General features: G+C 42.3%; 1 protein-coding gene across 3 annotated transcripts; it reads right to left on the bottom strand.

The window, feature by feature from the left end:
- Positions 1-81: 81 nt before the first annotated feature.
- On the bottom strand, positions 82-23,707 carry slc8a4a (solute carrier family 8 member 4a). Of its 3 annotated transcripts, none has more exons than XM_079649896.1 (9): positions 22,890-23,707; positions 22,495-22,707; positions 19,004-20,351; positions 17,818-18,332; positions 11,110-11,216; positions 9,941-10,059; positions 5,042-5,141; positions 3,448-3,720; positions 82-1,779 (listed from the first exon to the last, which is right to left on the bottom strand). In XM_079649896.1, the coding sequence occupies exons 3-9, from the start codon at positions 20,324-20,326 to the stop codon at positions 1,400-1,402; spliced, it is 2,817 nt and encodes a 938-aa protein (XP_079506022.1). In that variant the 5' UTR covers positions 20,327-20,351; positions 22,495-22,707; positions 22,890-23,707; the 3' UTR covers positions 82-1,399. The 3 variants fall into 3 exon arrangements, with proteins under 3 accessions (XP_079506022.1, XP_079506021.1, XP_079506023.1); XM_079649895.1 differs by having other exon boundaries at positions 22,495-22,570; XM_079649897.1 differs by having other exon boundaries at positions 22,495-22,570; positions 23,545-23,707.
- Positions 23,708-24,495: the final 788 nt, after the last annotated feature.

Raw genomic sequence — 24,495 nt, 5'->3', positions numbered from 1 at the left:
TGTAATACTTCACTTTAATAAAATAGTTAGATATGTAGTGGTATTAAGAAATGTGGAATAAGGAAACAAGGCATCTTACAGCGTTATAAATGAGCAACATTTATTTCCACTTTTTGTACATTAAACGTGCATATCAATACAACTGAAATTGGTCATATAAATACCTTTACCATAATACTGTTACAATACATATGGCTCTACTGATCCGAGAGTAAATAAAAACAAATTTCAATATCAACCGCTGTGCGAAACAAAAAGACACTAAGGAAAAAACTGTACATATGTTTGGGCACATTTTCATCTCAGACGATGGATTTGGGGATTGTGCTAAGATTAGGGCCTAATAACTATTCCTATTCTCATCTGGAAAGTGACCCCTTTCGTGACTGTGCTTCATTCTAAAAGTGATGTTAAAAAAAGTTCAAGAAAACAGGTGTCCTTCGCCTCTCTGTACGCAGACAGCACTTTGTCAATAAGGAAATTGTGCCATGCCTTCGCTAATTTTAGCTGGAGAGCAGAAGTGAACACACACACACACACACACACACACACACACACACACACACACACACACACACACATACACACACAGCACACAATGCTCAAATAATGTATACTTAATAGTACAATTGAAAGCGAGCACTCTGCTCCAGGTCGATGTACGTTGTAACTAAAAAGAAGGCATTTTTACCCTGGCGAGCAGTGAAAAGGTTGTGACACAGCAGTGATTCACAGTAACACATCATCACATCATGTCAAAATATGACATACAGTACTTTAAATAAGATTACCAAGAAGCTCTTAATCTGATAACGTGCAAAATTAAACACAACTATCCATTCACAAAACTCCCACGCACAATGTTCATCTTTTTGATGATACACAATGAGTAATTAATGTATAGATTGAGTAATAAATATCAACACACAAATACCTCACTCCAGCCTCAGTAATATCTTTGCTTTCAAGCAAATGTCATTAAAATGTCATTCCATGCACTTTCCTTCAATTCACTTTACAACACCTTTCAAAATACTGCTTAAATCTTGTGCTTTCTTAACACTACAAACTAAAATAATTGTCCACACAAAGAGAGGACACGATGGCAGAAGTTTTAAGCGACAGAAAGTTGGAGGCCGTTAATGCTTAAAGCAATGATTGGATCAATATCCAATGTATAGTGTTTTTAATTTCAGTGGCTAAATCTATATATAACAGCATAGCAAAGTTCCAAAGTCCAACGATTCAAAGTCAATCAAATAACCTATTGCGCGGTATCAATAATAACTAATGATACAAAGAGTTATAAACATTTGTGAAAATAGACAAAAACCGAGAGTAAACACGTTCAGTAGACTGTAGAAACAAGGAGAGGAGGCGCTCTGTGTTTCCCTCCACCTCAGAAGCCAGGCACATGGCAGTAAGCCTCCAGGGAGGACAACAGGATGTAGATGAACCAGAGGGAGAGGAAGAGGAAGAAGGTGAGGAGCTTGGGTGTCCGTGGGCCCCCGAGCTCTCCGCCCGCCACGCTGGGACGCCGGCGGTAGACCAGCACCACCACACACACCAGCGCCATGACGGTGAACACGGTGACGGAGAAGGCCAGCGAGCCCGGGTCCACCTTGAACACCTTGCCTTTGGACTTCCAGTAAACAGCGGCGATGGTCCACGCCACCCCGATACCCAGGAACACGTTGACGGCGTTGCTGCCCGTCACGTTGCCGATGGAGGCGTCAGCGTATTGGTCCTGGATGGCAGCCGTTTTACTCGCAAATGTATCTGTAACAGAAATGTAGGTATAGATTAGGCATCAAAAGAAAAGGAAAATGATTTATTCAAATGAGCTAGTAATAGAGATCAGTGTGAGCACTCTGACCAGGGACTTTAGAACCACAAATAACAGTTGGTCCTGTAAGGGTAGCAGGCAATTACATAGTCAACTTTATTATAAAAATCAGTTGGAAAATAAATGTATTTTTGATTGGTCTCTTAACTCCTATCACTTCGCGGCCCCCCAGCCCCATGGCTTCTCTTTATAATGAACTAATAATGTATTAATGCTTTAAAGAACAGTTAGAGACCATGAACAATAATATGTTTTACGTTGCTGGGTTGTGGAAAATCTTTGTATTTGTTATTATGACACAGCTTAGTTGAATACCTGATTCTCATTTTGGACATTTAAGAGGTTGTTAATACTCAATATAATACTGCTGCAGCAAAGTAAGGATTGTTGTTAAGAAAGATTAAGGTAGAGAATAAAACAAGATAATAAAAGACAGATCGTTGGATGTTAGAGAAATTAACAGAAGAAGGCAGACAGGAAGTAAGCAATAACAGGAACACAATATGGGCTCTGGCATTGTTTAAGGAGTTGTTGGTAGAACAGAAACTGAACAGACTTCGACAGTTACAGAAAACATTGATCAGTGCTGCTGGTCATTTTAAGTTGCGTTGTTATTGTTGTCGCAGTTCCAGCCGTTGGTAAGCCGTGCATTTGCATGTTTTATTGAAACTTCACCCAGTCTGCAGCAAGTTACAAATGTAAAAACATATTGAGAAATGTGCTTCCTGGAGGAGAGTGAGATGAAAATTGATTATAACTCTTGCATCTTGTCCAGCAGATGGTCGACTTAGTTAAGCTGGGGATAAACAAATAACTTTTATTTTTTTCTTGCTCCCGGGAGAAAGGTGAAGTTGTTCTGCGGGTAAAGCAGCGTGCTGACAATGGAATGACACTCAGGTCACAGATTAAATGAGCGGGATGCAACGGGTCAGGTAGCTTTAAAGGTGCTGGTATAGGTATATCCTGTTTCCTTTCTACAGAACCAAGTGAGCTGTTTTCAGTCTTGCTGCTAAGCTATATTAACTGTCTCCTGGCTGTAGCTTCATATTTATAGTTCAGACACGAGTGGTATGGATCTTCTCATTAAAGTCTGTGCCAGAGAGTTAACAAGCATATAATGTCAAACCATTCCTTTAAGTTGTTAATGCATTTAGTTGCGGTCAAAAAGACAAAGAAGATGTTACACAGCTAAAAGTATTTTTTGACACATGGCCAGCTAAAGCGTGTACATACAAATGGCTTCTGACTGATCTGTGGAGCATTACATGTTTTGTTTACCACAAATTACCCCCCTGTACAACATTTATCAGTATTTTCTTCACATTAAACTGGAAAAACAATTCTTTTTTAAAGCCGGTCTCCCGCGTGCCTCTGTGTCAGTGTTTAAGACGTGGTGACATGGAAATGCAATTAGGCGGCACGGAGAGAACAAGGGAAACAGTCTTTTTCTTTGTTTACAGCTTGTTTCAGACAAGAGCTCAGGAGAGAATGATTCTGAGCACATTGTGGCACAGGTTACAAAAGTCTACAGCACGCACTAAACACAGAGGTAACCAAGGACAAGTCCCCTGTCAGAGTGGACAGACACCACAGACGCCCACCTGGTACAGAGGTGCCGAGGGCCACAAACACCACGGCGGTGACCGAGTCCTTGAGCCCGACGGTGCAGCCGAAGTGACAGGCCAGGTCCCCGGTCACAGCTGTCAGGACGCCGATGAGGGAAATGGACACAAAGAAACACGCCCAGCCATTCCAGTACTCAGTGGGGGGGACAAAAGCGAAGAGGACTTTCCAGAAAACTGTCAGGAAGTGCATAATGTAGTCAAAGCAGGACGGCAGGCGCTCCTCCCCGCTGTCTTCCTCGTCGTCGTTACCTGGCAGACACAGATAAAATGCATGAAGGCTTGCAAAATATTTATTCCCTGCGTTTGCATGCTGCTGTTGCGGTCTTCATCCTTCATTATTGAAAACTGAATCAGACCAGAGAATATATTCTCTAATGTCCTCAAAAGATAACAATCTTTTAACCAATTTAAATCCTGATTATCACTACCCAATATTCATTCCTTTTCAGAGTTTTAACCCTTTAAATTCCTTTCCAATGAAAGAATATGTATATTTTTTTATGCTAGGATTTTTTTTATAGTCTCTGCAGTGTTCTTTGCAGAAACAGGAAAATTGCATGTATTTAAATCATGGGGTACGTGTGCAAAAATGACCAAATCTGAAGGAAAATTGAAACAAATAATATATAAAGTAATTATGGATGTTATGCTGTAATAACTGTCAGAACAAAATGTAATAACAAACAAGCCAAATGATAGAAAACCTTGAAATAGCAATGACCTTACATCTCATGTCGGAAATTGATATTAAATCATGATGGAGTAAATAGTTTCAGGTTTCATGATTTAGTTAAACTTAAAATACGTGTCTTACAGTAAAAATCTAGCCAAAACGAAACCCAAACCCCCCCCCCCCCCATCACATTCAAGTCATCCGACGATTGTGTGGGAGCTAACCTTTTCAACTCTCTGCATTAAATCTTTAAATATAGCCGCGGCTCAGTTCTTGAGACATACGTATAGGCAGGCAGCATACTTTCTATTTATATATGCACTCTGCATGCAAATCTAAGTGAACCTAATATAAAAGAGCGTATTAACCATAGGTATTAACAGGAAGACACATCTCTGGTGTCATAGTCAGCTCTTAGCTCAAATGCTTTGTGCACTAGTGCAGATCTGAAAGGTTCACAAAACCAAGTGAATGGCTGTTGAAAGGGCAAAATAAAAAGGGTTCACCACACAGTACATCTGCATAATTCCTTCTGAGCCAATAGTTGTCCAGGCAGAGCTGGACAGATTCGTTTTTATGGTGAGCCATTCGTAAAATCAGCACATCATGCATTCTTTATGAACCGTCTGGATTTAAAGGGTGCAGCATGGAAATGCCAAAATGTAATAAAGCAGACTTTTGTGTTGTAAGCTTTTTCATGTTAAACCAGGATTCTAAATTGAGCTAATGTCAAACTGTAGCATTATAGATTCAAACAAAGAAGTATCTAAAGCATAGAAAGAAACTGAAGTGAGGTCGGTGAGAAGTAGCCGGTGAGACAGATCCTGCAGACTTCATCTTCCACAGGTGCTCACAGAGGCACAAACAGATGAGACATCTCACTGCGCTGCGACTCACCTGCACTGACAGTGACAGCACTAACAAACTGCTCCCTCCAGCTGCTGCTCCCCACCACCAGAGCCAGGTTCGTCTTCTTTATCAGCTTGTCCACTGTGCTCTGCAGACGGCCACAAAAAAGAAAGCAAAAGGACGTGATGCACAGTATCAATATAATCCTAACATTGCCTATGAGTCTAGGGAGTCCAATGTGATGAATTAAGATGCAATTAACCGTGTTACTGTTCCCTCTGTGGTGCACTGTGAGTCACTAAAACAGATGCAGGGAAGCACAAAAGCCCACAATCCCTCAGCAAAAATGCACATTACCAGCATAAAGCTGCTCTGCAGAATGTAAAGCCGTTAGTATCAGCGCATACAACTGGAGCTATGAGAATAAGTGCAGGATAATGTTCCAGCTTAAAGCAGCAAAACACCAATTCTATACATGCAGATTGTTTTAATTTTCAACAAGATAACAACAGAAAACCTTCGGAAATGCATCTGACAGAAGCGTGTGCAAGGCTACAAAAATATAGATGATGTCATAGTGATGTCATTAGGGTGGTCAGTTCGAGTTTGAAGAGAAGACATTCGTGAAAGAAAGGCTGTAAAATGAGGGCGTGGAGTATGAAGGACGTTCTTCTGAAATTGCATACTAACATATATGCTATTCTTACTATGACTGAAACAATTGAATGCCTTTTGACTGCACACTATTCGGTTTTTGTCTATCGAGAAATGCCCAAATGAATACTAGATTGGCAAGTAATTCTGAGTATGTGACGTGAGATTATCTGAAATTCCAGCTGCCCTGGAAATGCATTTTGGCTTTTTTAACTGCCAATGGTGGACTACGAGGCGGGTGGCTTTATTACTTAAAGGAGCCCTATTATGCACATGTTCAGGTTCATATTTGTATTTCGTGCCTTTACTGTGAAACGTTTACATGCTTTAATGTTCAAAAAGGTCTTTATTTTTCCTCATACTGTCTGTGCTGCAGCAGAAACCATGCTGTGATTGGTTAGCTGACTGGCTTTGATGTGATTGGTCAGAAGAATTATAATCAAGGCTTTTCAGGCAGGGGGCGGGGGGGGGGGGGGGGAAGTGTGTGGGAGAGAAACTCCTTCTGGAGGGAACTTTGGGATTTTAGCCTTTGCTGACCATTTACGTTCACAAAGACCTACAGGACTGTCTCAGAAAATTAGAATATTGTGATAAAGTTCTTTATTTTCTGTAATGCAATTAAAAAAACAAAAATGTCATACATTCTGGATTCATTACAAATCAACTGAAATATTGCAAGCCTTTTATTATTTTAATATTGCTGATTATGGCATACAGCTTAAGAAAACTCAAATATCCTATCTCTAAATATTAGAATATCATGAAAAAGTATACTAGTAGGGTGTTCAACGAATCACTTGAATCGTCTAATTAACTCGAAACACCTGCAAGGGTTTCCTGAGCCTTGAAAAACACTCAGCTTGGTTCAGTAAACTAAATCACAAGTATGGGGAAGACTGCTGATCTGACTGCTGTCCAGAGGACCGTCATTGACACCCTCCATCAGGAGGGTAAGACACAAAAAGAAATTTCTCAAAGAGCAAGCTGTTCACAGAGTGCAGTTTCAAAGCACATCCACAAAAAGTCTGTTGGAAGGGGGAAATGTGGCAGGAAACGCTGCACAACCAAGAAAGATGACCGCAGCCTTAACAGCATTGTGAAGAAGAGTCGCTTCCAGAATTTGGGGGAGCTTCAAAGACAGTGGACTGAAGCTGGAGTCCAGGTATCAAAAGTCACTGTTCACAGACGTGTCCGGGAAATGGGCTACAATAGCCGTATTCCCATGGTCAAGCCACTTCTGAACTCAAGACAACGGAAGAGGCGTCTGACTTGGGCTAAGGAAAAGAAGCACTGGACAGTTGCACAGTGGTCCAAAGTCCTCTTTTCAGACGAAAGCAAGTTTTGTATTTCATTTGGAAGTCAGGGCGCCAGAGTCTGGAGAAAGGCTGGAGAGGAGCAAAATCCAAGTTGCTTGAAATCCAGTGTGAAGTTCCCACAGTCAGCGATGGTTTGGGGAGCCATGTCAGCTGCTGGTGTTGGTCCACTGTGTTTCATCAAGCCCAGAGTAAATGCAGCTGTGTACCAAGAGATTTTAGAGCACTACATGCTTCCGTCTGCTGAAAAGCTCTATGGAGATGAGGAATTCATTTTCCAGCATGATCTGGCACCTGCCCACAGTGCCAAAACCACCAGTAACTGGTGTACTGACCATGGCATTACTGTCCTCGATTGGCCTGCAAATTCCCCTGACCTGAACCCCATAGAGAATATGTGGGGTATTGTGAAGAAGAAGCTGAAAGACACCAGACCCAACAATGCTAATGAGCTAAAGGCCGCTATTGAAGCATCCTGGGCATCCATAACACCTCAGCAATGCCGCAGGCTGATTGCCTCCATGCCACGCCGCATTGATGCAGTAATCCGTGCAAAAGGATTCCCAACCAAGTACTGAGTGCATTAATGGACATTTTCAAATGTTTGATTGTGTTTTGCTGTTATAAATCTTTTTTTTTTACTTGGTCTGAGGAACTATTCTAATTTTTTGAGATAGGATTTTTGAGTTTTCTTAAGCTGTATGCCATAATCAGCAATATTAAAATAATAAAAGGCTTGCAATATTTCAGTTGATTTGTAATGAATCCAGAATGTATGACATTTTTGTTTTTTTAATTGCATTACAGAAAATAAAGAACTTTATCACAATATTCTAATTTTCTGAGACAGTCCTGTATGTAACAGACTACAGGAAAGGGAAACCCCCAAGACGCATTATAGGGCCACTTAAACATTGTTTAAAAAAAAAAGTAATACGGAAATATATTTAACTGTTTGGAAGAGGAAATGTTGATTTAAATGTGCGATTAATTGTTTTCATTCAATGTTAGCTTGGACCTGTAACCATCATGTGATGCAGGGAAGATGTTTTCCTTTAGTTTCCTTCAGTGTGCCGGGAATGGAAAACGTAGTTGATGAATATACAGTGGGGCAAAAAGTATTTAGTCAGCCACCAATTGTGCAAGTTCTCCCACTTAAAAAGATGAGAGAGGCCTGTAATGTTCATCCTAGGTACACTTCAACTATGAGAGACAGAATCGGGGGAAATAATCCAGGAAATCACATTATAGGATTTTTAATGAATTAATTGGTAAATTCCTCGGTAAAATAAGTATTTGGTCACCTACAAACAAACAAGATTTCTGGCTCTCACAGACCTGTAACCTCTTCTTTAAGAGCCTCCTCTGTCCTCCACTTGTTAACTGTATTAATGGCACCTGTTTGAACTCGTTATCAGTATAAAAGACACCTGTCCACAACCTCAAACAGTCACCCTCCAAACTCCACTATGGCCAAGACCAAAGAGCTGTCAAAGGACACCAGAAACAAAATTGTAGACCTGCACCAGGCTGGGAAGACTGAATCTGCAATAGGTAAGCAGCTTGGTGTGAAGAAATCAACTGTGGGAGCAATTATTAGAAAATGGAAGACATACAAGACCACTGATAATCTCCCTCGATCTGGGGCTCCATGCAAGATCTCACCCAGTGGGGTCAAAATGATCACAAGAACGGTGAGCAAAAATCCCGGAACCACACGGGGGGACCTAGTCAATCACCTGCAGAGAGCTGGGACCAAAGTAACAAAGGCTACCATCAGTAACACACTACGCCGCCAGGGACTCAAATCCTGCAGTGCCAGACGTGTCCCCCTGCTTAAGCCAGTACATGTCCAGGCCCGTCTGAAGTTTGCTAGAGAGCATTTAGATGATCCAGAAGAGGATTGGGAGAATGTCATATGGTCAGATGAAACCAAAATAGAACTTTCTGTAAAAACTCAACTAGACGTGATTGGAGGAGAAAGAATGCTGAGTTGCATCCAAAGAACACCATACCTACTGTGAAACATAGTGGTGGAAACATCATGCTTTGGGGCTGTTTTTCTGCAAAGGGACCAGGACGACTGATCCGTGTAAAGGAAAGAATGAATGGGGCCATGTATCGGGGCCACAACCTCCTTCCATCAACAAGGGCATTGAAGACGAAACGTGGCTGGGTCTTTCAGCATGACAATGATCCCAAACACACCGCCCGGGCAACGAAGCAGTGACTTCGTAAGAAGCATTTCAAGGTCCTGGAGTGGCCTAGCCAGTCTCCAGATCTCAACCCCATAGAAAATCTTTGGAGGGAGTTGAAAGTCCGTGTTGCCCAGCGACAGCCCCAAAACATCACTGCTCTAGAGGAGATCTGCATGCAGGAATGGGCCAAAATACCAGCAACAGTGTGTGAAAACCTTGTGAAGACTTACAGAAAACGTTTGACCTCTGTCATTGCCAACAAAGGGTATATAACAAAGTATTGAGATGAACTTTTGTTATTGACCAAATACTTATTTTCCTCCATAATTTGCAAATAAAGTCTTTAAAAATCAGACAATGTGATTTTCTGGATTTAGTTGAGATATACCTAGGATGAAAATTACAGGCCTCTCTCATATTTTTAAGTGGGAGAACTTGCACAATTGGTGGCTGACTAAATGCTTTTTTGCCCCACTGTACGTACTGGAGGGGAGTATTTGGTGCGTTAGTGTGAGAACACAACCATGGACATTTAGCAGACATAAGCAAGTTGCGTTGTGGGAAATGTAGGATACATAGATTAGTTATATATCTCAGCCTCTGTTGCATCCATTTTTATTGAATGGTTCTCTTTACCCAGGCACGTACAACCCCACACTTTATGGCAGTCCATTTCAAAACCAATTTCGACCCCTTTAAATGCTGCATTACAGTTAATCACAATCCTTAATGTGATGGCTGAGGGCCACTCTGAAGCAGAGAGCTGTTTATTTTTGAGTTACCTTGAATTCATAGGACTCCTCAATCACCACCTCCAGCTTGGTGTGCTCGCCCAGGATGGGGAAGCCCATCTTTGACACGTCCTCCGGTCCCGCGCCTGTCTTGTTATCGTTGGTGTCTCCTGCGGCACAGTGTGAGAAAAGTGTGTCAACTATGAGCCGTACTTAATAAGACAACAGATCTACTGATAAGGATACCCATCTACAATGTGAACTGTTTGATAATGAAGTATAATTAACTATTTGCTTGTCTAATTGATTTCAGGTATAAAAAAGATTTTTCCTATGTTGATTATTTCTAACAATGCTTTATTTGTAAGTATTGTATGACCTAAACAACTTTAATTTACGTCATTGTGTTGAGTTGGGTGGGTAGGGGGTAAGCTTGTTATACAATCATTCAAGGAGCACTATTATCCTCTTTTTCAGATTCATAATTGTATGTTGTGCCTCCCCTGGGACATGTCTTCATGCTTTAATGTTCAAAAAGCTCTTTATTTCTCTCATACTGCCTGTGCTGCAGCACCTCTTTTCACCCTCTGTCTGAAACCAGAGCCCAGTCTGCTCTGATTGGTTAGCTGGCTGGCTCTGCTGTGATTGGTAAATGGCTTAAAGATGTCCTGCCCCTTAGCCTATCACGTATTTTGCAATATTGTCAGATAATTCAACACATTAAAAAAATATTATTAGGTCGTACTTGTCCCTTTTAGCTCTAATCCTGATATAATTATTTTAAACGCTGAATAATTTTTCTGCTGCAAAAAGGGCTCTCAATAAAAGCAATAACACAATTGTGGTGTTGCCAACTAGAGTGGTGTCGTGGGATTTTGTGTTTACAGTAAGCTTCCCCCGGTTACTGTTATTTCATTGTTCATTGTAGTATTTGTTTTTTAGCATTTAAATGCAGAAATGTAATACCTTTAACCCAGGCTATTTGACAGTTCAACAATTTAAATACAAGTGCTCAATCAAAAAACTAAGGGACAAAAGAGATCACACCTTAGACCTTAAGAGTTTCCCCAGAGTCATGAGGAATTTGTACCAATGCATGTCAACGGCTCCAGTAAGAGACTAAATAAAATATTAACGAGGGAGGATCCAAATTAAAATATATCTCGAGCCATAAAATAATAATGAAAATCTCTCTGCAGCTGCATGTGTCCTCAGCTCACCGTGTCTCTTTCCCACATCCAGCAGGATGGGCTCCTCCAACACAATGGTGAAAGTCTTGTTCTTCTCGTACTCCTCGTCATCGATGACCTTAACATTCAGCAGCTTCCTGTAAGCAGAGGGGTCAAGGAACATGGAAAGGATGGAGCCAACAAGTGAATTGATTAGCATTATTTAGGAAATACACAACGCTATCAACATGCATTAACCTGCAATATATTTAATCACAAATAGATCCCAGGCATCCAGTATTGCTACATGCTTTTGTACAAAAACAAAGAGTGTAGCCAAGAGGTAAACTGCCTACACAATGAATCATGAAACATAGATGTTAGATAAGAACACGGAAGCCTGAGATTTTTCCAACAAAAGTCCTGTAGTACAGAACACCATGTACAACACAAAATCATCTTTTATGTTTCCCCTAGCACCCCACAAGAGGGCGGACGCCTTCTACACCATTAATCCCATTAGAGCACTAGAGGAATAAAGTGAGATAGCCCACACCCCTCCCACACACATCCAGTTATTATAAGTCATCGGAAATTGAATTATTATCTTGTTCTCTATGGAAATCAAGCTCCTCCTATCTGGGAATCCATGCAGGATCACACTAGCTCTTAAGACGTGTTTACAAAATACAGCTTTTGCCCTTAAATGCGAGTGCTACCAAAACATGTGAGTGAGGGTGTCAAACTGTGACCGACATATTCAGCCGCAGCCCCGCTTCATTCTCCCACTCTGTCACAGCGAGTCTTTCTCTCCCTCTCCCTCCATCTCCCTAATGATATGTGGGTGGCTGTCTATTTCTGTCTACTCATGTGCACTCAGGATTCGACAACACGGTAGAAAGAAGAGCTGTTTGCTTGCAATATTGAATAAGTTTCTTTTAAACATGAACGATACGTCATCAGCTGTCTAATGTCAAGGGTAGTCATACCAGTGGGAGCAAAGGGAATCGCAGTATCGCCTGCAGTCCTTACCAAGGAAATGAAAGAGTTTCTTTTACACAATATGTTATTTTTAAAAGCAATATGTACAGGGACACAGTAAGTTTAAAGGTCATCAACTACAATCTAGTGATTCACCTGCCAGGGACTGTATTCATCCTTTTGTATCTTACATCACACTTTGGCCAGATACCGTTTATCCTGCTTTAGTTTATGAAGCTGCGCAGGACATATAACTGGCAGGGAAAAGAAAACATTTACATTTTGCACACCTCTCACTCAAATACAATCTAGATATGAAAGATGGGATCGGTAACAATTCAAATCGTAACCTGAGTTTTTGCTCCAACTTCAGAAAACAAATGTGGGTAATGAAACCAAAACCAAATGTTATCGAATCAAAAGACAGCATCCAAAAAAGTAAAAGGAGCTTAAGGTATGATTAGTTTGAATAAGTCTCACAGTTTCTTTTTTTTTTTTAAACTGGTTTAATTTAATTGTGTTGCACTGTTGTTGGAGCCTGGGACCTAAGATGTTCATCGTCATAACTACACTGTAGCTATGTACGTATGACTAATAAAAGCCTTGGACCTTGAAATAAAGCCAATTAAAACATTCTGGTTTAATGAAACAACCCCAAAAGAAAAACGTACTACACACATAGTATTATGTTCATGTGTACTGCCAATAGGGTGCATGTACAAAGTGAACACTGTACAGTAAACCTGTCATTGCAAGACTACCAACTAACCACTTATCTAGCTAATAGCTGATCGGCTAGTAAGCTAGTTGAAGGAATAGTCCAACATTTGGGAAATAGTTTTTATTTAGCCTTTATTTATACAGGTGTAAAATCTCATTTTCAAGAGAGACCTGTCACAAATATGAATTTCTTGCTGAGAGATAAGAAGGTTCATGCCATCCTGCCGTCTGTAGTCTAAATATTAAGCCAGAGCTGCTCTTGTGAACATAAATGGTTCCAGCATGTAACTCACTGTAAAGCCACACCTTGCCATCTCAGCAAGTTAGAATCATTCCAAAAATATATTTCTGTCCAATGACATTTGGTGAGGAATTAATGAGGTTCCTTTAACTACTGTAACTGTGTGGGATCAGGTTAACAGTTAAAATAGCACCATGAATTGTCCTGAGCTGTGAATCTCTGCAGGTCTTACCTCTCATTAGAACAGTCACAGTAGGATTCTATCCAGACAGTAAATCCCTCACTTTCTGCATGATATCACATTTCACAGTTTATCCTCTCTACCCACCGGCTCTATTCCTGGGAAAGTTTCTGCGAATCCAAAGTCGATAGCATACCTTGCTATCGAGTCTGTCAAACACGTGAAGGACGCCACGACTGTATTCTCTGATCGATCTCTGATTCCCTTGAAACAACCATCATCTCTGCTGAGAGGGGAACGTCTGCTCTTTTTATAAGTTCCATCAATGCTTTTTGACTTTGAATTTCCTTTCTCACATTTCTTAACAGACTATTGTCTGCCAAAATGGTATCTGTATATTAACTTGCTGGATTATCCTAGTAAATGAAGGTTAACTATAGAGGAATACAGTGCATTGATTTGTGATTGAGACTGCAGCAGCTGTTAGACCTTTTTTTTTGGAGTTTCCCTCTCCCTCACATTGCGTTGGTTGGATAAGGGTGCTCCAGTTTCCTCCCACAACCAAAGACATATACACACATGTAAGTTATGAGGACTGGAGACTCTGAATTGCCTGTAGGTATGGGAGTAACAGATTATACGCTTCTATGTTCACCCTAGGAGAGTATCTCTGCCTTCTGCAGTCTCCACGCTGGGATGGGCTCCAGCCCTCCTAAGAGCCTGACAAAAACTAAGCCTGTAGGGAGAATGAGTGAATGCATAAATGCATGACAGTATGTCAAATGCCCCTGACTGGACGGGGCACTGCCATTCAGTTGGAGAATCATGGACCAAACCAATGTGTCATTGTGTCAGCATGTTTCTATCTTGCTGATGTGTCCTTGAGCAAAAAACTGGTCCTCGATCAGCTCCAGAAACACTGCATAGTACGGTAGATATGAACATAAGGCTGCAGCACGATGATGAAATGTGTTTTTCTCATATCCAGCAGATACAGTACAAGAGACTGTTTCGCATGCACTGTTATGACCTAATGAGTGTGATTTATGTGTTTTTTTAATTTGTTGCTAGTGTGTGACATGCAAGCTCAGCATGCAAATTGGAGCACTATAAACTCCCTCTGGAGGGACATTTGGGATTGTAGCCTTTGCAGACCATCTACATGCACACAAACACTACAGGAAAGGGACAACCCCAAAAAGCTCAAAAGGTCCCCTTTGAACTAAAACCAACATTTTCCGTTTGCTTAGATTTAATGTTTGCCTTTTTAAACTTTACTTTTACCCTCTGAATATGATTGTTAAAAACCCGGTTTTTCAACAAAAAACACATTTTAAAGATAATAGGTTCTTTTTCAATTCGTGTTCTGATGTCCCATAATGGCATGTCTTTTTTTGAATTGCATTGATATTGAGGGAATCCAAAAGTAATGTAAATTAATCAGGTGAAGCCTGCGAGCTAGTTCAGGCAGTCAACTCCAGCACCAATGATACATTAACACGTGACGCTCTTCGTCCCTCTTACAACCAACCAAACACATTGCTGTTGCTGCTTGCCGGCCCCCCACCACCCAGCTTCCACCTGTAGGCTCGTGGGGATAGTTATCTAATCATCACTCTACGTGCTCTGTAAATCTGTGGAGGCCCGAGCCTAGACACCAAACTCAAACTATATGCTGCTTCTAATAAACATATTAAAGAAACAGGTGTCTGACAGAACTTTTATAATGTGATACTAAGATGAGATTAAATGTTTTCACAGGTAACTAGTAATTGTAAATGAATAGATTTTAATAAAAGTAACTCTAATAATATTGGAAAATGACAGCCGAACAAGATCATTCTTCTTCCTTGATGAGTCCCCAGAGAAAGCACTCTTTTGGGGAAAGATTTGAACATTTCCAAATGCGTAAACATTAGCCAACCCTGACTCTGCGGCTTCTGCTTTTATCCATTTTTGTCATGGAGTTCAGCATATCATTGATCCTGACTGCATTAGGCGTGAGAAAGAAAGAACATCACGCTATTGATTCTCCTTTTGAGAAAGTCATCTCCTCGCATCTCTTTCATTTTTGCTTATGTAACTGCCCCCATTATCCACCTCAGCCTCAACTAGTGTGTAGAGCCTCACATTTTGAGGCGCTAACGAAAAAACAGATACAAGAGGAAGCTACACACAGCCATCAAAGGATCTGCGCAGATCTTCCTCTAATCCATAAACAGGGAATGTAAAACAGTTCTCTATGTCAGCCTGTTTATCTTGGCTCAGATGCTTGTGTTCGTACATCATAATCTATTCACTGCAGTGCAGAATTTAGATGGTGAATTGTTATTTATCTGCACAGTTGGATTTAAAACCGTTCCTCCTGGCTCTGAGTCAAAAGCTTGAAACCTGCCTCTTCTGCTCCTTCTGCACGCTCAAACATCGACCGGGATAGCAGATGCACACAAAGACACAAATAGCTGTAACACACACACACACACACACACACACACACACACACACACACACACACACACACACACACACACACACACACACACACACACACACACACACACACACACACACACACACACACACACACACATACACACACACGGAGCTGCCTTGAGGCCCGCTGCCGAATGTGAGCTCTTTGCCCCGAGTGCTCCAGGGAGACATTAGTGTGTAAGCTTTGTTTGAAGGATGAACTTTGTCAGACAGCTGAGCGGTAAGCACATATGCATAGAGCAGGTGCACAAGGTCACGCGCATAGATACGTAGAGCTACCTCGAGATGACGTTGACTATTTTTCCGCTGCATCTTTTAACAGGAATGAGAGAACGTTTCAAATTAAACAACCTCATAAAAGATTCAGTGTGACTGGAGCATCCGAGGAGCATAAAGCAGGCACAAAACGCATTACTGTCCAAAGACTTAGGCACTTAAAATCTGTTCAACAGGGTAAATTGGCTCCAGTACCTTCTACACCAGCTTTGATACCTTCATGTGGAAAATATAGCTTTCCTCTCTCTTACCGTCTGACAACAGGTGTCTTGGATTAAAACTACACCATGGCTTAAAAGATAAGCTGCTGTGATTTGACCCATCTGGACCGGCAAGTGTGACTCAAGATTTTAGTCGAACCTTATTAACGTTGATCACAGAACCCCTGAATTCCCCCTTAAGTCCTTGTTTGCTATTCAAAGGAGCACAGGAGTAGCTCAGCACAGCTTTGGCATTCCCCGTTGCTGTTGTGTTCTCTTTTCATCGGCTTTCTCATATGGAAAGTGATCCAGCTCTCTCCTCTCCTGCTACACAGTGACTGCTGAGAGAGGCATAACTCCAGATACATATGAAGTGCGCAGGTGCTTGTGTCACTGTCGGCTCGCTACAGACAGATGATCAGAGTCTTGGCTCAGTAGGTGAGGATTTCAGCTAATGCTCCGTTTGAATGCAGCCTCTCATTTCACGACGGTATACTCAACTGTCTCATTAACGGCAGCTTTTGTGGCCGCCCGCGCTCTGTTGAGAACTTTTTGGACTCCTTGAACCCCTCCTCACACGCTTTAATTGATCCGGATGCTCAAGAAGCTCTTTTGAGTTCCCCTCTGGAGCGACATTCTGTTTGATGTGGGTTTAAAGTGGATGCGGCGCACAGACATGTACTATTAAAAATGCACACAGACAAGCGCAATTCAAGCAAGCAAACATGCAGAATAATGTGCAACAGAGGAATATATTAAAATCACACCTGCACTGCGAGGCAAAAAGACGAATAGGGAGATCTGCAGTCTCTTTGACACGCTGTGTTCACCTGCCTCTCCTCCCACTCAGCCGACCTACACAATACGCCTACACACGGGCCCTGAAATCCTCCTCACACAAACGGATACATCTGACACATTTTCATTTCTTTGTTTAGTGCTCTGTGTTCTGAATCATGTCGACGTGATGAGCTTGGCACGGTTTAAGAGCGCTTTCTTTTTTGGGGATCAAATCAAAAATAACTGCCATGGATAATTGCAAGGCTATGCACATCGCGTCGTAAAACAAACACCACAAGTGCTCTCGTCATTCAATCAAACCTTCCGTGCAATTTTCGAGGGAAAGCTGGAAAAACATCAGACTTTCCCCCCTTTTTCTGCAGCCTTTCTTATCTGCCTCTCTGCATCCATGAAACTATCACACAGGTTTCACTGAATGCACCTGTTTCCGTATCTGCTCAACCCTTCATCCCCTCCCCGCTGCTGTTCAGTCAACTGCCCGATTTTCTTTCCCCCTTCTCTGTCGCTGCCATACACTTCCTTTTGTTTTCTGCAGTGGAGTGTGTAACATCTAGCCAAATCCCACAGGGCTGCGTGTTAACTCATTCATAGAACGCTGTTCCCTCACTCCTTCCTTTACATCAGCCACATTGTTCCGTTATCTGCCGCACAATTATATCCTCCCACATCATCCCTCTGGAAGATCTAAAGTTCTCAGAGCCAACGTATCAATGACGCATATGAATAGCCACTTTAACGCTTCACCAGAATAGATCATTTACAGTAATCCAGCAGAACTCTTTAAACCGCCAACGTGTGGGCTGCGATGTTTGATCGAGTGATTAGAAGCAAAAACTAGACATCACATAAAAGAAGGAAAAACTCACATGGTCTCATCGTTCTGAAACTCCAGCTTGCCGGACACGTCCTCATAGTCTTCCCCGGCCTTGGCGGTGCCCTCGACGGTGCGGTAGGGCACCGCCACCTTCCCCCTGGCCCCGGACGTCCGGTGGACCTTCACCTGCATGTTACCCACGCTCTCGCTGACCCTCGTGGACTTATTCTCGAAGGTGAAGATGCCGGCGTGGTCGTCATCGTAAATGGTGACCGTGGCGGTGCTGGCGGTGCCCAGGGCGGCCTTGGGGGGGGCGTTGGAGATCCCTCCCGTGCTGTTGCTGGAGGTGATGGAGTTTGGCTCTAGGACAGAGACCTCAGCCCGGTGCACGATACGTGGATTACTCAGGCGCACATAGAAATGCTCATCTTCTTCAAAAATATCATCATCAATGACACCGACGGTGAACTCTTTGGTGGTCTCGCCAGGCTTGAAGACCAGAGTGCCCTCGGCAAACTCGTAGTCTGAGCCGGCGTTGGCGGTGGCATCCTCCGTACGGTAGTCCACCTGAGCAAAGGAAGAAGCTTCATTAAATATGAATTATTAATCTATGTTATCCCTCAAGCAATCCATTAGATTTGAAGTCCTCCACATACAGTTTTTCATGCACTGGTCAGTTTTGAGATTTGGGACTTTTTTTTGCTTCCATTACATGTTGCTTTCAGACTTCCAAAACACCCAAACTCAGTTAGGTGCTTATTTCCCTTTGTCTATGTGTCTGTAGATTTAATCCTAAATGTACCTAATGTTACTTAACACATTTTTTGAAACCCTTTAATTAATAATAAAAGAAGATTGCTTTAAAGGTTCTTGCAAAATGGAATGTATTCATGGATTTTACAAAACAATTATCAAAATCATTTATTTGTGAGTCAGAAATCTCCAATTCAGTAACGCTTACGTACCAAACTATCCACTCTCATTCCTATTTTTAGTCCTAGGGTTTTAAAACATTGGTTAAAGACACAAAATGTTTATTTATTTAGTGATAAAAGGAGATCCAAAATTATTTTCTAAATACTACCTCATTTGCATATTTAAACCTGTTAGTTCAAAAAATAATTGTTTTAATGCAAATAATGAACTCGCAAAGTTTAAAGTATTTTTGTTTACCTGATTCACATGAAGTATTTCCCTCAAATTGACCATTTGCTATATTTGTCATAATGTCTTCTTACCTTCACAGTGCAGCCACTCTCTCCTCCGTGCCGAGTGACTGACAGCTTCAGAGAGCCGCAGTTCTCGAAGCACTGGTAGTGATCGGAGTCAAACTGCAGGTAGATGGTGTTGGGGTCTTCCTCCTGCCCACTGGCCTCATGACAGCTCACCACCTTCCTGGCCTGGTCGGCGGCGTGCTTCTTCAAGATGTTCCCCGCCCCGATCATCATGCGCGTGGCTTGGATGCGATAGAAGGCCCGGCTCTTATGTTGTTGCACCAGCACTTGGTAGTTGGCCATCTCGATCAGCTGCTCCATGTCTTTCTCCGGGTGCCTTTGTTTTAAATCTTTCAGATTGCGAGCCATGTCCCGTCGGGCCTCTTCTTCCTGATCCTGCTCCGCGCTCCCTCCACCTTCCTCCACGCCCTCCAACATCCCATCCAGCGCCTCTTTGGGGTGAGTGTGGGAGTTCCCACCCTGGCCGTCCATCTCCAAGTCCATTTTAGTAAACATGGCGTCTCCTTCCGACTCGATGATAATGCCTCGGGTCTTATCAGCACGATAACGCTTATGGACGTACTTGTAGAAGAGAAGGCGGCGGTCTGCGATCCAGGCTTGGAGCACACAGATGGGGAAGAAGAGGAAGGTAAGGACAGCCTCCCACACCTCCACCTCTCCCGGGGAGACCACAGACAGGATGATATACAGCCAGATGTAGGCGAACACGCTCCAGGAAGCAGTGACGAAAAACACCCGCAGGTGCTTTACCTTCCGGACTTCATTTTCAGGCACCACGTGCACACAGATGGCGATGATAATGAACATGTTGAATGCAGCGCTGCCCACAATGGTGCTGGGCCCCAGAGATCCAGCCTCGAAGTTATGGCCGACCACTTCAATGAGGGACAGAAGGATCTCTGGTGCAGATGAGCCCAGCGCCATCAGAGTCAGGTTGGATACCGTCTCGTTCCAGATCCGCACAGTGGTCGTGGTCGTCTCACCGTTGGGCTTCTTGATGGTGATCTCCTTCTCCTGGGAGGTTATAACCTCGATGGAAGACATGAAGCGGTCTGCGATGATGGACATGCCCAGGAACATGTATATGAGGGCTGCAAAGTATACTATGGCGCGTGCCACCTTGTCCCCCACCGCGGGGTTTGTGGGGTTCCACATGGGCAGCACCACGCCATCTGTGCAGTTTTCAGTGCTGGAGCAGTTGCCTGCTGCAACGTCAGTATCTTCAAGGCTGGCGCTGCCCTGGGAGACACGAGTGACTCCTGGGAGCAGAACCAGCAGCAAGGACATGAACATGCATGGTGTGAGGATACGCTTGTTCAGAAACATGGCAGCGTGATGATGCTTGGAGTCTCTGAAAGATAGAAGAACAAGAATTTTGCCATGAGGTAATCACATTCATTGGGTCGCTCATCATCAGGGTTCAGAAATAACCTTGAAAAGCCAAGGTATACCATCACAGAAGTGCTCACAGTCATACTTGTTTGTGTGCAAACATGGGATCCAGCATTTCCGTTGGTCCGAGTTTGGAAAGCCAGAAATATTGGCAACTACAAATCATTGAGTCATTGGTATTGAACTACCCAGTCCAACTCCCACACATATAATGGTCATTCTGTGCTAAGCAGCATTAGAAATATGCCCCTTTGCATCTGGAGTACTGAGAGATAAAGTGACTCAGTCCACTTTGTATTGTTGAGGTAGAGGGGAGTCCAAAAATAATCCTCGCTGAAAGTAAAAAAAGAAAAGCGATGTTGTTTTGAGGCAGCCGAGATAAAGATATCAAATGATTTAACGGAGGTGAAGCATGCCCCTCAACTCTGGCATGTTATATACTGTCTAATGCTAAAGCTACCTAACACCATTTTTTGCATTTTACTTAAGCGATTTACACTGTCAGGGGACAATTTAAGATCAGTTCAGAGTGGCTTTCTTGGCAGCAGCGTGGCAATCACCAGCAGATCAATACCGTGCAGAGGATTAACATCAATGTGAACAGAGAGAAAAAAACAGCTAAGGAATGTAATCTAATGCTTCCTAATTAAAATGTCAAGACCACCTCCATCCCAAAAATAGGTTGCCAACCTACAGTAGAAGAGGTTTGACAATGCTTCATGTACGCCACCTGCTCTCATTGACATGCAGCTGAGGAAAGCTGCAATCTCCACTCTGACCTGCATAACAGGGGTGCACGTTTTCCATCAAGGATACATTTCAGGGTGAAGTCACTCAGCACAGATGTAGACAACGAGTTGCCAATTTTGTTGTTACCTTGTTAATAAGCGACACACATATTGTGTTTGTGCAGCAACAGCTTTGTGCAACACATGTCTGCTGTTGAAACGGAGTGAGACAGTAGCAGGATCAGAACCATGGACAGCGAAACACATCGGCACAGGCAACATGTGAACCTCGACCCTGATGATACATCCTTATTCAACAAAAATAAATAAATAAATGAGAAGAAGAGTACACAGTGTCGTTCAGAGATATCATCGATTCCTTCCTATAATTTAATATAATCCTGCATTCGCCTGGCAGACAACCTTGCACAAATTTTGAGTGGGTGACGTTTCTATGGTAAAAGCAAGCTCTCCAACTGGTGGGAAGGAAGGAATAACATTTTTTTTATCCACAGTACTATAGAGACAAATGTGTCTACATTTTGAATGTGGTCTAGTGGTGCCATACACAGTTCAGTGACATACATTCCTCTATGAATCACCAGGTGCCAACCAGCTAACAATGTAAAGACATGTAGAGATAATCTGTCCCTGAAGAATGCAGGATGTATGCATCATCGCCACCAAGCTGGATGTCTTTCACCTTACTAACCCTAACCCCTTTGTTGGTCTTCAATTCTCTGCATCGCTGATATTAAACAACATTTTCCTTTATAACAACATCAGTTTAACAGTTATACCACTGACACACCCAGCAAGGTGCCACTTTTCCAATTCATTAAGTGGCTCCTTCAACCTTTAATAATAAAAAAAATCACCCAAATGTATAAAAAAAAGTGCCTCCATTTAAATCGAGTCCTCAAACGTGTTCCTGTTTGGTGAGAAGAGGTCTCAGGTTGGCAAGTAAACACTTGTTCTTCATAATGAGTTACACTTTGATGCTACCACTCGTTTTGTGAGACTTTTTTTTTCCTCTTCAAATGGTGGCAGTTTCAATTTGTAATGAGACTCCTCATAAATGTCATTGCTTTTGTCTTGGGAATGAAAAGTCATAAACAGAAACAAGCAGAAGGAAAATAAAGAGTAAACAATGCGTGAACAGAAAAATATAACTGTTAGCAGACAATATGAGACCTGATGTTGAACACACACCGTCTCTAAACTAAAAACGACATACGCCATGTACTAGGTGTTTGCATGCTATGAGCTTTAGGGCCCAGCATAAAAGAGAAAAAGACAAGATGCTCATGCAGGAGTATACTTTAGGTTAAAATGGGTCCTATTTTTTATATTGAAAGAAATAGAATTACTCACCGAGGTGCAGTTTTCTGTGAGTCAGCTCAGAGTGGAAGTTATGGCCTCAGGAAAGGAACTTAACTTTCATATCGCTCTGTGGGAAGACAGGTTATCTGTAATGAACAAATTGTGCAGAGAGTTTCATAATCACCATGAAAACTATAGCCGGAGAGGATTCCACGTTAGAGAGTTTTAAGAAAACGAGAAGAGATGACAGAGTAGATTCAGCAACTGGAGCAGAAATACAAAAAAATACATCAATGTTGCAGACAATTGAAAATCTTAAGTTGCACATGGGTTCTAAAACAACTATATTATTGGAGATTACAGAAAATAATTCAGTCAGTACGCTGTGGACAAGGGACAAATAGACTGGTCCATTTGGTGCGCACAGCAGTCCCATGGATACTCACAGAAAGCCCCGAATCTCAGCTGGACCCTGGTCTCCGCGAGGCTGCTCTGCACCAGTTCAAGAGAAGAAGACACCCAGTGTGCCATCCACGTAGCAGGCTGGTGTAATGGTGTTGGCTTGTTGCGCTGGTGTCTTGGAAATGACGCGTGTATCTTACGGTGCTTCTTCACTATTTATTTCCCTGACAGGTAGCCTACCTCAGCAAACTTAACACTGTTGGATTAGTTATTCAATTCCCCTCGCTTCAACGCGGCGACACCGCCCACAAAGCTAAGTAATTCTTTCAGAAAACACAATGCGTTCTCAGCTTTTTCCTCTCCAGGCTACGTGCGAATGTTGATGCGTAAAATAATAAATGAAATGACTGTCTGTCTTGATCCGTCCCGCTTCTTCTATCAGTCAGAAATTCTTCTAAACTATGCATTTGTTTAAAAAAGGCTTTTAAGGTGTGTTTTTTCTCCGTAAAATAATCTGAGTGGAAAAATTCCCTTGCTTTTCTGTCTGAGCGTGAGAGTAGGCGTGAATGAATGGTGACGGATTGAGAGGACGCAAAACCACACAAACGGATCAGGACAAGATGGATATCAAGCAGAAGAATGGTGGCAGACAGGAGAGGAGAGGAGCGTGGTATTATGCAGATGGAAGTATTGTCTTACTCTTACGGAGGGCAGCATTGGCACAAGAAACGATGAGCAAGAAGGCAAAGCTGTAACACTGCAGAAACAGGGGAGGAGACGTTCAGGAACAGCGCTACACGCACGGCTGGTCCTCCTAACTGCGCATCAGGAGTCCAGGACGAATGGCCATTTCACTCCTAAACCCTCATTATATGCTCATTACCGTTATCAGACAGCCATCATCACAGATCTGCTGAGGGTCTTAGTCTGATATTCCTGCTCAAGGCTCAGTACATCCCAGATGTTGCTGCTGTCTGCTATGGGTTTCTGTCTGGATGTTAATACACAAACACGTAGTGGGGCAACTAAACTATTCACTTATTATTGTGTCCTTAAACCCTGAATTCATGATGCAATCTTACTCTATAAGTTAAGGTAAGGAAAACACAAACCAAACTTGAGTTGGAAGAAAAAACTGAGAGAGATTAAAGAGGCTAAAAGTCGATAGTGAGACAGCCACACTGATCTGCCAGTAATGGTGTTAACTAAGGTTTGAAGTTTTCCCATGAGTTGCTATAGAAAAAGCCACCAATTGTATACATAAAGGTCACTGTACTCGTCATATTGTGACTACTTCTCAGAGCTAAGCCTTCAAAAAAAGTTATTACAAGGTTTACAGTAGTTTAATACTCGATTCTGATTGGTCAATCTGGACTTTTCGGAGGTGGTTAATTCTCACTAACAGACCCGCTGCTAAGGAGAACAGACCGTTGCTAAGGAGGAGCAAGGGACTGTGTGCAGTCATATCAATCCGCAGAAAGAAGACCGGTTGATTTAATGTAATCTGTATATCTGAATATGCACGTTTGTGTTTGTGGAGAGCACGAAAACATTGGATTGATGATGGCTAAACTGTCCCAAGAAAATAAAAAGATAAAACAGTGCAAGGAAAGAGGTTAAAAGAGAAGAAGACAAGGAAGTAAAGACTAA

Source organism: Notothenia rossii, assembly GCF_949606895.1.
Source record: "Notothenia rossii genome assembly, chromosome: 9".
Classification (NCBI taxonomy): Eukaryota; Metazoa; Chordata; class Actinopteri; order Perciformes; family Nototheniidae; genus Notothenia; species Notothenia rossii.
Note: the sequence above shows the minus strand (reverse complement) of the source record. Positions and strands in the feature narration are given on the sequence as shown.